Below are 13,426 nucleotides of genomic sequence, written 5' to 3'. Positions count from 1 at the left end.
GAATACTTTTGGCAATATAGTGTGTGTGATATATATATATATATATATATATATATATATATATATATATATATAGTGTATATGATAAGGTCAAGTGCCTGTAATTACGGAATCACCCATTTATCTGAAAATAATAATAATAATAATATATATATATATTTATATATATACACACACACACACACACACACACACACACTTCCGGTCAAAAGTTTTGAAACACTCATTCTCTATTATAATTTTTTTCACATTTCATAATAATAGTGAAGTCATCAAAACTATGGAATAACATAAATGGAACTATGGGAATTTTGTTGTGACTAAAAATCCAAAATAAATCATAACTGTGTTATAATTTAGCATCTTCAAAGTAGTCACCCTTTGCCTACAATTTGCAGACATGTACTCTTGACATTTTCTCAACCAATTTCTTGAGGTATCACCCTAGGATGCTTTTTAAACAGTATTGGAGGACTTCCCAACTATGTTGGGCACTTATTGGCTGCTTTTCTTTATTATTTGGTCCAAGTCATCAATTTCAAAAACGTTTTTTATTTATTTTTTTATTAAATTTGAATTTGATAATGAAATAAATTAATATGGTGGCACAATTATATTTTTGTCTACAAAACTAATTTCAAACATTTAAGCATACGCCTTCAGATCAAAAGATTTTTAAGATCATGAGAAACATTTCAGTCAAGTGTTTCAAAACTTTTGACCGGTAATGTATATAAATGTAATTTACAACTATTAATGTCTTGATATTAAATAAAATAAATAAATAAATAAATTAAAAAAAACTTTGCTACATAAAGCCATGGGCATCTTGATATATACACTGGTTGGCCAAAAAAAAAAAAAAAAGTGTCGCCGCCATTTGGATTTAAATAAACAGATACTTAAGAGCCTATGATTGGATCATTATTGCAGTGATTAATAGGTTTCAGCTGGCAACAATTCTAACTGATGCAGTGTGTAGCTTCTCATTTCTTAAACAACCATGTCGGAAAACTATCCCGTGGTCGTGGAAGAGATGTTACTGTGTTTCAGAAGCAGCAAATTATTGGCCTGCATCAAGCTAAGAACACAACTAAGGAGATTGCTGAAATCACTGGAATTTGGTTAAGAATTGTCCAATGCCTTATTAAAACCTGGAAGGATAGTGGTGAACTGTCAGCTTTGTGGAAGAAATGTGGTCGGAAAAAAATCTTGAATGACCGTGATCAGAGATCACAACACGCTTGAAGTCACATCGTAAAAGATCTTCAGTAGATCTCACGGCTATGTTTAATAGTGAAATTAAGAGCATTTCCACATGCACAATGCAACGAGAACTTACAGGATTGGGACTAAACAGCTGTATGGCCACAAGAAAGCCAATTGTTATTGAGGCTAATTGGAAAAAATGACTTCAATTTGCTAGGAAGCATAAAGATTGGACTGTGGAGCATATGGAAAAAGGTCATGTGGTTCAGATTTACCCTAATCCACAGCAATGGCCGTGTCAGGGTAAGAAGGGAAGCACAAGCAGCATTGCATCCGTCATGCATGGTGCCCACTGTACAAGCCTCTTGAGGCAGTGTTATGATCTGGGGTTGCTTCAATTGGTCAGGTCTAGTCTCAGCAATGTTATGCGGCAATAAAATGAAGACAGCTGATTACCTGAATGTACTGAATGACCAGGTTATCCCATCAATGGATTTTTTCTTCCCTGAAGGCATGGGCATATTCCAGGATGACAATGCCAAGATTCCTCAAGCTCAAATTGTGAAAGAGTGGTTCAGGGAGCATGAGGAATCATTTTCACACATGAATTGGCCACCACAGAGTCCTGACCTTAACTTTGGGATGTGGTGGGGAAGACTTTACGGAGTGGTTCGACTCTTCCGTCATCAATACAAGATCTCGGCCAAAAATGAATGCAACTCTGGATGGAAATAAATGTTGTGACATTGCATAAGGTTGTCGAAACAATGCCACAACGAATGCGTGCCATAATCAAATCTAGAGGCGGTCCAACGAAATATTAGAGTATGCAATTTTTTTTTTTTTTTTTTGGGCAGGCAGTATATATACACTGGCGGCCAAAAGTTTGGAATAATGTACAGATTATGAATTAAAGTACCAATTTCCTTCCAAAACAGCAAAATCTTTACATTATTCCAAACTTTTGGCCACCAGTGTATATATTTAAGTTTAAGCAATCTACCTATAGTTAAATATTCTAAATTATTAAAATCTAATTGTAAAAACTAAAGCTATATGAACAACTTCTCAACTGGCCAATCGCAGACCGCTTGCAAGTAGATCTTATTAGCCAATCCGAACGCAGGAGGTGGGACCTACCAGAATACAGATAAAAATTCATGCATTGGCTTCGAGCTATCTGAGGTCAAATCATTCTTTTTTACAGGCCTAATCCTGTCTGATGCCCTAATTCATTCAATTATTATTAAATTGAATTATTTGCTTAAATTTCTTTTTTGGGGCCACTGCCATTACAATATATGATATCAAGATATGTGCGAGAATAGTTGACTAAACGGTACTGCTGCTGCTGGTTGGCCTTGGAAAAACTAGTCAGTTAATTATTTTTCCCCATTTAACTTTCAACATTTTATTAACACATTTGTTTTGCATTATATTTTTCATGTTAACTTTACTATTTAAATATAATAATACAATTATTTAAAAAGTGGATATCTGGAGTGGATGTATACAAAGTTAAATTTCATGCATGCTTCTCCCTTTTACTCATAGCACACGCAAAAACACGTCATCTCGCAAGACAAGCAAAGTATGGGAATATATACACTTCAGTGGTGGTGCAGGAAGGCTGGATGCTTATCCAGGCTCTACCGACAGCAAGTCACCATTTCTGCATGCCTGCCACTTCTGTTCCAGCAGAGCAGGCTTTTTCAAGGGCAGGGATTAATCACCTCATGTCCCGTCTTTCACTGGACCACGCTGACATGTACATTTTGCTCAACAAAATGTATAGTCTGTACAAGTAGTAAATAGCTATTGTAGGTTATGTGTGCCTATATTTTTTCTACATAATTTTTTACCCTGCCAGTTCATCAACTATGCTGGCTTTCACAGAAGTGGCAATGCTGCCGACTGCTAAATTTGTTGAAGCATCTTTTATTCTGTAAGTGGATGTCAAGTTTAATGACAATATATTTTTCTCTATCCTAGCTCATTTTTAAAAAAATGTTTATGTTAACCGTTATTGACTAACTTTCTTAACTGAATGACTATCTTTCTTTTGCATGGCGCAAAATAGACAAGATTTTTTCAGCAAGACAATATGCAGACTTATATGTTGGGTATCTTTCACTTGGGTAAATTTTTTTTTTTTAGAGCAGGCTATTAAGCACTTATTGGTCCTTCACTGCCCATTCATACAATTGATTTCAATAAATACGCCTATATTGGCTAACGCTGGGATCATAGTTCAAAGCATGTCACAAATGTGCATGTGTGTGTGTGTGTGTATATATACATATATATATATATATATATATACACACACACACACACACACACACACACACACACACACATGCACACAGATCAGCCACAACATTAAAACCACCTGCCTAATATTGTGTAGGTCGCCCTCATGCCACCAAAACAGCGCCAACCCGCATCTCAGAATAGCATTCTGAGATAATATTCTCCTCACCACAATTGTACAGAGTGGTTATCCGAATTACCATAGTAAATTCTAGAGACTGTTGTGCATGAAAATCCCAGCAGATCATCAGTTACAGAAATACTCAAACCAGCCCATCTGGCACCAATAATCATGCCACAGTCCAAATCACTGAGATCAATTTTTTCCCCATTCTGATGGTTGATGTGAACATTAACTGAAGGTCCTGACCCATATCTCCTTGATTTTATGCACTGCAGCCACATGATTGGCTGATTAGATAATTGCATGGATGATTGTTGGTGTCAGATGGGCTGGTTTGAGTATTTCTGTAACTGCTGATCTCCTGGGATTTTTACACACAACAGTCTCTAGAATTTACTCAGAATGGTGCCAAAAACATCCAGTGAGGGGCTGTTCTGTGGACGGAAACACCTTGTTTATGAGAGAGGTCAACAGAGAATGGCCAGACTGGTTCGAACTGACAAAGTCTACGGTAACTCAGATAACCGCTCTGTACAACTGTGATAAGAATAGCATCTCAGAATGCTATTCTGAGATGAGGGTTGGCGCTGTTTTGGCGGCATGAGGGGGACATACACAATATTAGGCAGGTGGTTTTAATGTTGTGGCTGACTGGTGTGTGTGTGTGTGTGTGTGTATATATATATATATATATATATATATATATATATATATATACACAGGTGCATCTCAATAAATTAGAATGTCGTGGAAAAGTTCATTTATTTCAGTAATTCAACTCAAATTGTGAAACTCGTGTATTAAATAAATTCAATGCACACAGACTGAAGTAGTTTAAGTCTTTGGTTCTTTTAATTGTGATAATTTTGGCTCACATTTAACAAAAACCCACCAATTCACTATCTCATAAAATTAGAATATGGTGACATGCCAATCAGCTAATCAACTCAAAACACCTGCAAAGGTTTCCTGAGCCTTCAAAATGGCCTCTCAGTTTGGTTCACTAGGCTACACAATCATGGGGAACACTGCTGATCTGACAGTTGTCCAGAAGACAATCATTGACACCCTTCACAAGGAGGGTAAGCCACAAACATTCATTGCCAAAGAAGCTGGCTGTTCACAGAGTGCTGTATCCAAGCATGTTAACAGAAAGTTGAGTGGAAGGAAAAAGTGTGGAAGAAAAAGATGCACAACCAACCGAGAGAACCGCAGCCTTATGAGGATTGTCAAGCAAAATCGATTCAAGAATTTGGGTGAACTTCACAAGGAATGGACTGAGGCTGGGGTCAAGGCATCAAGAGCCACCACACACAGACGTGTCAAGGAATTTGGCTACAGTTGTCGTATTCCTCTTGTTAAGCCACTCCTGAACCACAGACAACGTCAGAGGCGTCTTACCTGGGCTAAGGAGAAGAAGAACTGGACTGTTGCCCAGTGGTCCAAAGTCCTCTTTTCAGATGAGAGCAAGTTTTGTATTTCATTTGGAAACCAAGGTCCTAGAGTCTGGAGGAAGGGTGGAGAAGCTCATAGCCCAAGTTGCTTGAAGTCCAGTGTTAAGTTTCCACAGTCTGTGATGATTTGGGGTGCAATGTCATCTGCTGGTGTTGGTCCATTGTGTTTTTTGAAAACCAAAGTCACTGCACCCGTTTACCAAGAAATTTTGGAGCACTTCATGCTTCCTTCTGCTGACCAGCTTTTTAAAGATGCTGATTTAATTTTCCAGCAGGATTTGGCACCTGCCCACACTGCCAAAAGCACCAAAAGTTGGTCAAATGACCATGGTGTTGGTGTGCTTGACTGGCCAGCAAACTCACCAGACCTGAACCCCATAGAGAATCTATGGGGTATTGTCAAGAGGAAAATGAGAAACAAGAGACCAAAAAATGCAGATGAGCTGAAGGCCACTGTCAAAGAAACCTGGGCTTCCATACCACCTCAGCAGTGCCACAAACTGATCACCTCCATGCCACGCCAAATTGAAGCAGTAATTAAAGCAAAAAGGAGCCCCTACCAAGTATTGAGTACATATACAGTGAATGAACATACTTTCCAGAAGGCCAACAATTCACTAAAAATGTTTTTTTTTTTATTGGTATTCTAATTTTTTGAGATATTGAGTTGGTGGGTTTTTGTTAAATGTGAGCCAAAATTATCACAATTAAAAGAACCAAAGACTTAAACTACTTCAGTCTGTGTGCATTGAATTTATTTAATACACGAGTTTCACAATTTGAGTTGAATTACTGAAATAAATGAACTTTTCCACGACATTCTAATTTATTGAGATGCACCTGTATATATATATTATGCAGTGATTATTTTATCTTCAAAAGCATTCATTGTATCAGCCTTGTTCCTTGTAAGCATGACCTTGTTTCCAAGTGGACTAATAAAAAATTAAAAAAATCCTGTGTGCCCTTACTTCTGGAAGTTTAATAAAGCCAACAAATTAGATTATAGCTTGATGAGGCTGAGACTACCAAGACAAAAATATTTATTTAAAACCTTTGGATTCCAGTCAACCTCTCCATCAATAGGCTGGACCCTGCAAAGAATGATCTCCACAGCCTGGCCTGGCAATTCCTGGAACTGAGTAGGAAGCTGCAGTAGCTGGTGTGACTTCACTTCCTGTGTGCGGCCCTCATCTATGAAGTAGGCAGTGACACTACTGAACAGCTGCTCTCCTTTTTCTGGCACCTCAGTCACACGCACCCTACAATGACAATAACAAATGAACAACTCTTTAATTATTTGCACATAAAGGGTTAATTCACCAAAACATGAAAATTCTCTCATCATTTACTCACCCTCATGCCATCCCAGAAGTTTATGACTTTCTTCTGCTGAACACAAAGATTTTAAAAATATTTTAGCTCTGTAGGTCTGTACAATGCAAGTGAATGGTGATCTGGTCTTTGCAGCACATACAGTTAAAAGTCAGAAGTTTACATGTACTTAAGTCATTAAAACTAATTTTTTAACCACTCCACATATTTTATATTAGCAAACTATAGTTTTGGCAAGTCATTTAGGACATCTACTTTGTGCATGACATGAGTAATTTTTCCAACAATTGCTTACAGACAGACTGTTTCACTTTTAATTGACTATATCACAATTCCAGTGGCTCAGAAATGTACACACACTAAGTTAACTGTGCCTTTAAGCAGCTTGGAAAATTCCAGAAAATGATGTCAAGCCTTTAAGCAATTAGCTTCTGATAGGATGAGCACTGAACTGGAGGTATATCTATGGATGCATTTTAAGGCCTACCTTCAAACTCGGTGCCTCTTTGCTTGACATCATGGGAAAATCAAAAGAAATCAGATAAGACCTCAGAAAAAAAATCGTGGACCTCCACAAGTCTGGTTCATCTTTTGGAGCAGTTTCCAAATGCCTGAAGGTACCACATTCAGCTGTACAAATAATAGTACGCAAGTATAAACACCATGGGACATGCAGCCATCATACCGCTCAGGAAGGAGACACATTCTGTCTCCTAGAGATGAACGTAGTTTGGTGCGAAAAGTGCAAATCAATCTCAGAACAACAGCAAAGGACCTTGTGAAGATGCTGGAGGAAACAGGTAGAGAAGTATCTATATCCACAGCAAAATGAGTCCTATAGCAACATAACCTGAAAGGCTGCTCAGCAAGGAAGAAGCCAATGCTGCAAAACCGCCATAAAAAAAGCCAGACCACAGTTTGCAAGTGCACATGGGGACAAAGATCTTACTTTTTGGAGAAATTTCCTCTGGTCTGATTAAACAAAAATGGAACTTTTTGGCCATAATGTCCATTGTTATGTTTGGAGAAAAAAGGGTGAGGCTTGCAAGCCGAAGAACACCACCCCAACCGTGAAGCATGGGGGTGGCAGCATCATGTTGTCAAATCAAAAATCAAATCAAATCCCTTTGTCACAACCATATTCACAAGTGCAACAGTGGGTGAAAGTCTTGGGTGCAGTTCAGAGCAACATAGCAGTCATGACAGTGATGAGACATATACCAATTTACAATAAACATCAGATTTACACAACAAATTTTACACTCAACACAATAAACAAACAATAATATACAAATGTACAGTATACAACACACACACAATAGAACACACATACACAAATATAGAATAGTATATATAATATATATACACACACACATACAATAAAAATAGTATATATAAAATATACAGTAGGTTGTATTGTGCTGTATTGACATTCAGGCTGTCGGTTGATAGTCAGTTGCCAGTGTGTTTAGAGAATATATTTTGACAGTCCAGTGTAAGGTTAATAAAGTGCAGTGCTGATGTATTTTGATCATGAGAGATCAAGACTTCAAAAGTCTGATTGCTTGGGGGAAGAAGCTGTCATGGAGTTGGCTGGTGCGAGTCCTGATGCTGCGATATCACACACCTCCAGGTATATGTCCTGGAGTGTCTGGCATCATGTGTCTGGCAGTTCGCACCACACTTTGCAGGGCTTTGCGGTTGAGGGCAGTGCTGTTTGCCATACCAGGCAGTGATGCAGCCAGTCAGGATGCTCTCTACAGTGCTGGTGTAGAACCGTGTGAGGATGTGGTGGTTCATTCCAAACTTCCTGAGCTGTCTCAGGAAGAAGAGGCGCTGGTGAGCCTTCTTCACAACGGCCTCAGTGTGGACAGACCATGTGAGTTCCTCAGTGATGTGGACACAGAGGAACTTGAAGCTGCTGACTCTCTCCACCGGTGCTCCATTGATGGTGATGGGGCTGTGTTCGCTGTCTTTTCTCCTGAAGTCCACTTCAAGCACCAGCGTGTCAGAGTGTGCACCTCCTCTCTGTAGGCTGTTTCATCATTGTCAGTGATCAGACCTACCACCGTCGTATCATCAGCAAACTTAATGATGGCATTGGAGCTATGTGTTGCCACACAGTCAAGTGTGTACAGGGAATACAGGAGTAGGCTGAGAACACAGCCCTGCGGGGCTCCAGTGTTGAGGGTCAGTGATGAGATGTTGCTGCCCATTCTAACCACCTTGTGTCTGCTTGACAGGAAGTCCAGGAATAAAACATTCTCTCGACTATTATTCTGACATTTCACATTCTTATATCTTAAATAGTGTTCCTAACTGACCTAAGACATGGAATTTTTTTTTACAATTAAATGTCAGGAATTGTGAAAAATTAAGTTTAAATGTATTTGGCTAAGTGTATGTAAACTTCTGACTTCAACTGTAAAAGGCAGCATAAAATAAATCCATAAGACTCCAGTAGTTTAATCAATGTCTTCTGAAGTAATCTAATCCAAAATATAACTCCTCTAACAGTACATCTTGCCATTGCAGTCTCTAGAAACGATCATGATTTCATGATTGATTACCATTCCAAGTGCTTGACGAATGCGCAGATTGAAAGATGCCGCTAGGAACTGTAATCAAGCTTGAAATCATGATCGCCAAGGAGACTACTGATTTCAAGATTTATAGTGAAAAGAGATTTATTTTGGTCTGTTCTCAACCAAAATCGATTAGATCACTTCTGAAGACATAGATTTAACCACTGGAGTCTTATGGATTTATTTTATGATGCTTTATGTGCTTTTTGAAGCTTCAAAAGTCCAAATTACCATTCACTTGCATTGTATGTACCTACAGAGCTGAGATGTTCTTCTAAAAATCTTAATTTGTGTTCAGCAGAAAAGATAAAGTCATATTAATCTGGGTTGTCATGAGGGTGATTAAATGATGAGAATTTTCATTTTTGGGTGATCTATTCCTTTAAGAGACCCAATTTATTAATGGAAAGTGCCACCTGTTTTTGACACCAGAGGGCACCCGTGTCATGACCTGTTATAGACGCTCTCCTCTTGAATGGCGTAAAGTTCTCCCTCCAGCACTTCCACAGCACAGCGTCTCTCACTAGCATAGTGTATGTTCATTTGAGCAGCAAGAGTCTCGTAACAATCCTCATTCTGCTTCACGATACGGCCAAAGTAAACATTCGCAGTCTTGATGTTTAGTGGCAAAACCTTTTGAAACAGTCAAAAGAAACATTTTGCACCAAGTCTTGTAAAAGTAACATGTATGAGTTTTTTTCCCCCTACCAACCATAACAGTTCCAGAATCAGGGTGCAGAGGATGGTCCAGAGATATGTTGATCATGTGTCTATCTGGACAGACTGTGCTATCTCTGTAAATGAGTCAGAAATAAATACAGTTCAGAGAAAGATTTATAAATTTATGGATAACTTCAACACTTTCTTAATGACATGCAGCTTTAGAGCATAGAAAACTGGGTCCTTATGTATAAATCTTAGAATTAAGCCTAAAAGTATGTGTACTCTCACATGGCAGATTTTGCATACGCACAAAAGAGATTAATCAAACCATACGCACACCAGAAGTTACTTTATAAATCCCACATAGTGAAAGATGTGTTTGATGCAGACCTGCAGAAGCCGAAGCTCTTGAGCGAGCAGCAGAGTGGTCTGTCTGTCTTCTGCTCCTCTTTGGCCTGTTGGACCCCCAAAGCAAACTGCAGGAGTTCAGGGGGCAAAAGAGCTCCAGCTCTCCTCAAATACTTCAACACACCACACACATGACGGGCGTTCTGCTCTGACAACAGCAAAACAGACTGAGCTGCAGGAGACGAGCCCTCAGCATGATCCTGTGTGGGATGAAGACAACATAAATACATGCACACAGCACACCAATGTCCAAACATGAGATCAGATGTAATAACTAACGGGCATTGGCTCTGAGACGTTTCTGAAGTTCTCCGACATGCAGAACAGGCGGCTACCAAAAAGCTTGGGGGAGCTAGGAAACCCATAATGCACCACACAGGTGGCATCCCTGATACCAAGTGCCTTAAGACAGTTGTTGGTGGTAACTGGAAGCAGAAATGAGACACAAGGAAAAAGAGACTAATAACTTAATATGAAAATAAGCATTACCAGTAGCCTCACATTAAGATATTAATTCTAAAAGGGTCAAATGCCATTTATTGTACACTTGTCATAAAATACATGTATAAATGTACAACACATACCCAAAATGACTTGTGTTCCAGGCCCAATGTCTTTCCTCCACTGATCAATGACAAAGTCAAATTGGTATGTCATTCCTTCATGAGCTTTCAGTGTGAAAATAGCAGCATTGACCACAGCCTGAACAACAGATGGGACATTATGAAAGCATCCAGAGTATTAACCCTTTAAGCTCTGAGGGTGTTTTTAAAGATTTCCTGTTTTAGTGGCATACCCAAAATTAAAGACTTAAAAAAAAAAAAAAAAACATGGGTCAAGTGTTTGGTATCATTGTAAAGATAACTTTTCAAACTTTTTAATGATTTAGATACATTCTGAGACTCTAAGCCTAAGAAACCGCTGAAAAAAAAAAAAAAAGACATTTTTTTTATTTGACATTATACAACTCAGGGTGTAAAATAAGGTGGCTCCAAAAAACTGCTTTTGTTTTTTTTCCCAATCATGCCAACTATATCTGAGAAAAATGTGTTGATTGCTTTGTCATATCAAAAGTTATAGCATTACAAAAATAATTCATCATAGTGTCCAAAAACTTCTCCATAAGTCCAAAAGCCAAGCAAATAAAACAATTGTACATAAGAACTAATGACACATGCAAACACAACAATGACTTGCTTGCATAGCATGCAGACATGATTTTAGTAATGAGATTTCACAGAATGAGTTTCATTCTGTGCCATTTGAGTCAGAGTCTGTGTCATTTACTTGACACAGGCACCATCTCCTGGTGGCCATATGTAACATTGTGCTTATGTAATGATCTATACATCCAATTACATTGTGTGTGGGCTCATTTTAAAAGACAATTGCCTCTAAGTAATGGTATGTTATTTTATGTTCCGTTTATTTTTCGTGAAGTTATAAGCGAAAACGCAGCATACCAGCAACACCAACATAATTGTCAATGACAAACTCAGCAAAAAAAGAAACATCCCTTTTTCAGGACACTGTATTTTAAAGATAATTTTGTACAAATCCAAATAACTTTGCAGATCTTTATTGCTTGTTCAATGAACCATAAACAATTAATGAACATGCACCTGTGGAACGGTCATTAAGACACTAACAGTTTACAGACGTTAGGCAATTAAGGTCACAGTTATAAAAACTTTGGACACTAAAGAGACCTTTCTACTGACTCTGAAAAACACCAAAAGAAAGATGCCCAGAGTCCCTGCTCATCTGCGTGAATGTGCCTTAGACATGCTGCATGGAGGCACGAGGACTGCAGATGTGGCCAGGGCAATAAAATTGCACTGTCCGTACTGTGAGATGCCTAAGACAGCGCTACAGGGAGACAGGAAGGACAGCTGATCGTCCTCGCAGTGCGTTACATGGAAGACATCCTCCTCCCTCATGTGGTACCCTTCCTGCCGGCTCATCCAGACATGACCCTCCAGCATGACAATGCCACCAGCCGTACTGCTCGTTCTGTGCGTGATTTCCTGCAAGACAGGAATGTCAGTGTTCTGCCATGGCCAGCGAAGAGCCCAGATCTCAATCTCATTGAGCACGTCTGGGACCTGTTGGATCGGAGGGTGAGGGCTAGGGCCATTCCCCCCAGAAATGTCCGGGGACTTGCAAGTGTCTTGGTGGAAGAGTGGGGTAACATCTCACAGCAAGAACTGGCAAATCTGGTGCAGTCCATGAGGAGGAGATGCACTGCAGTACTTAATGCAGCTGGTGGCCACGCCAGATACTGACTGTTACTTTTGATTTTGACCCCCCCTTTGTTCAGGGACACATTATTCCATTTCTGTTAGTCACATGTCTATGAAACTTGTTCAGTTTATGTCTTAAAATAAAAGCAGTTGAAAATGAGTGGAGGTTTCTTTTTTTGTTGAGTTTATAATTAACAGTAATTAAACAATTCATAAAATCATACTAAGCATAGCCTAAATGTATTAAAAAAAAAGAACTAAGAATAGAGGAAGAAATGCCAATACTTGCAATCCTTAAGTGTATTAATTTAAATTATATTTAAACAGTAGGCTACATGCACATTATGTAGAGTCCTCCACGTGCGTTTTGCACTGTTAACGTTAATGAATAATTGATTAACTGATCGTTTATTTCCACAATGATCAATTATAAAAATGTCTGAAAATTGACATCCCTTAAAGGAACAAAACCCCTTTTAAATTCTGTATTATACAAGTATAATGTAGGGATATCCCAATATCAATACTGGTATCGGAATCGGGTCAGATTCCACACTCATATACTTGTGCTCACAAAAATTCTCCAATTTCAAAAACCTGGATCGGTATCGGCTCCAATACTGAAGATTTTAGACGGATTGGGTATCGGTCCGACGAGCCCGATCCAAATCCGATACTGTGTGTTAGTCATGTTAGTTACTGTCAAGCTCCAAAAATGACACCATAAAAACGCCATTAAAGCAGTTCATATGACTCGTGCAGTTTGTTCAAAGCCACTTGAAGAAGTGTGATAGCTCTGTGAATCACAAAAGGCTGTGTTTAATAAGTAAATATATAGTATGCACAGCGCCAGCGTGTCAGTGAATGGTGCTGCTCTGTTGACAAACTCACGCACAGGCTGGTGATGCACTCGTGACTATTTTTAGCCTTCACAGTGGTGCGCAATATTTGAGTGCTACTCAAGAACAGCATCTCAGATGTAGATGCTCAATAGTTCGGTTCGCTTATAATATGCATTTAGAATGGCACCGAAGGTGCATTTTACCAGAATTTGAATAAGACTACTGTGAACTTGCCTACAAACAGACACAT

At 38.8% G+C, this 13,426-nt stretch overlaps 1 protein-coding gene across 1 annotated transcript in view; it reads right to left on the bottom strand.

Moving 5' to 3' along the window:
* The window catches only part of tdrd12 (tudor domain containing 12), a 64,866-nt gene that overhangs the window by 22,334 nt on the left and 29,106 nt on the right, over nucleotides 1-13,426 (bottom strand). Inside the window, exons 20-25 of the mRNA XM_051689337.1 lie at nucleotides 10,676-10,793; nucleotides 10,371-10,516; nucleotides 10,074-10,291; nucleotides 9,733-9,814; nucleotides 9,472-9,653; nucleotides 6,155-6,362 (exon numbers count right to left, since the gene is read on the bottom strand). Coding sequence (XP_051545297.1) covers nucleotides 6,155-6,362; nucleotides 9,472-9,653; nucleotides 9,733-9,814; nucleotides 10,074-10,291; nucleotides 10,371-10,516; nucleotides 10,676-10,793 — 954 coding nt within the window. The remainder of the gene's footprint in view (nucleotides 1-6,154; nucleotides 6,363-9,471; nucleotides 9,654-9,732; nucleotides 9,815-10,073; nucleotides 10,292-10,370; nucleotides 10,517-10,675; nucleotides 10,794-13,426) is intronic.

This window comes from Myxocyprinus asiaticus, chromosome 46 (genome assembly GCF_019703515.2).
Source record: "Myxocyprinus asiaticus isolate MX2 ecotype Aquarium Trade chromosome 46, UBuf_Myxa_2, whole genome shotgun sequence".
Taxonomy (NCBI): domain Eukaryota; kingdom Metazoa; phylum Chordata; class Actinopteri; order Cypriniformes; family Catostomidae; genus Myxocyprinus; species Myxocyprinus asiaticus.
The sequence above is the reverse complement of the archived record's forward strand: the minus strand, read 5'-3'. Positions and strand labels throughout refer to the sequence as shown.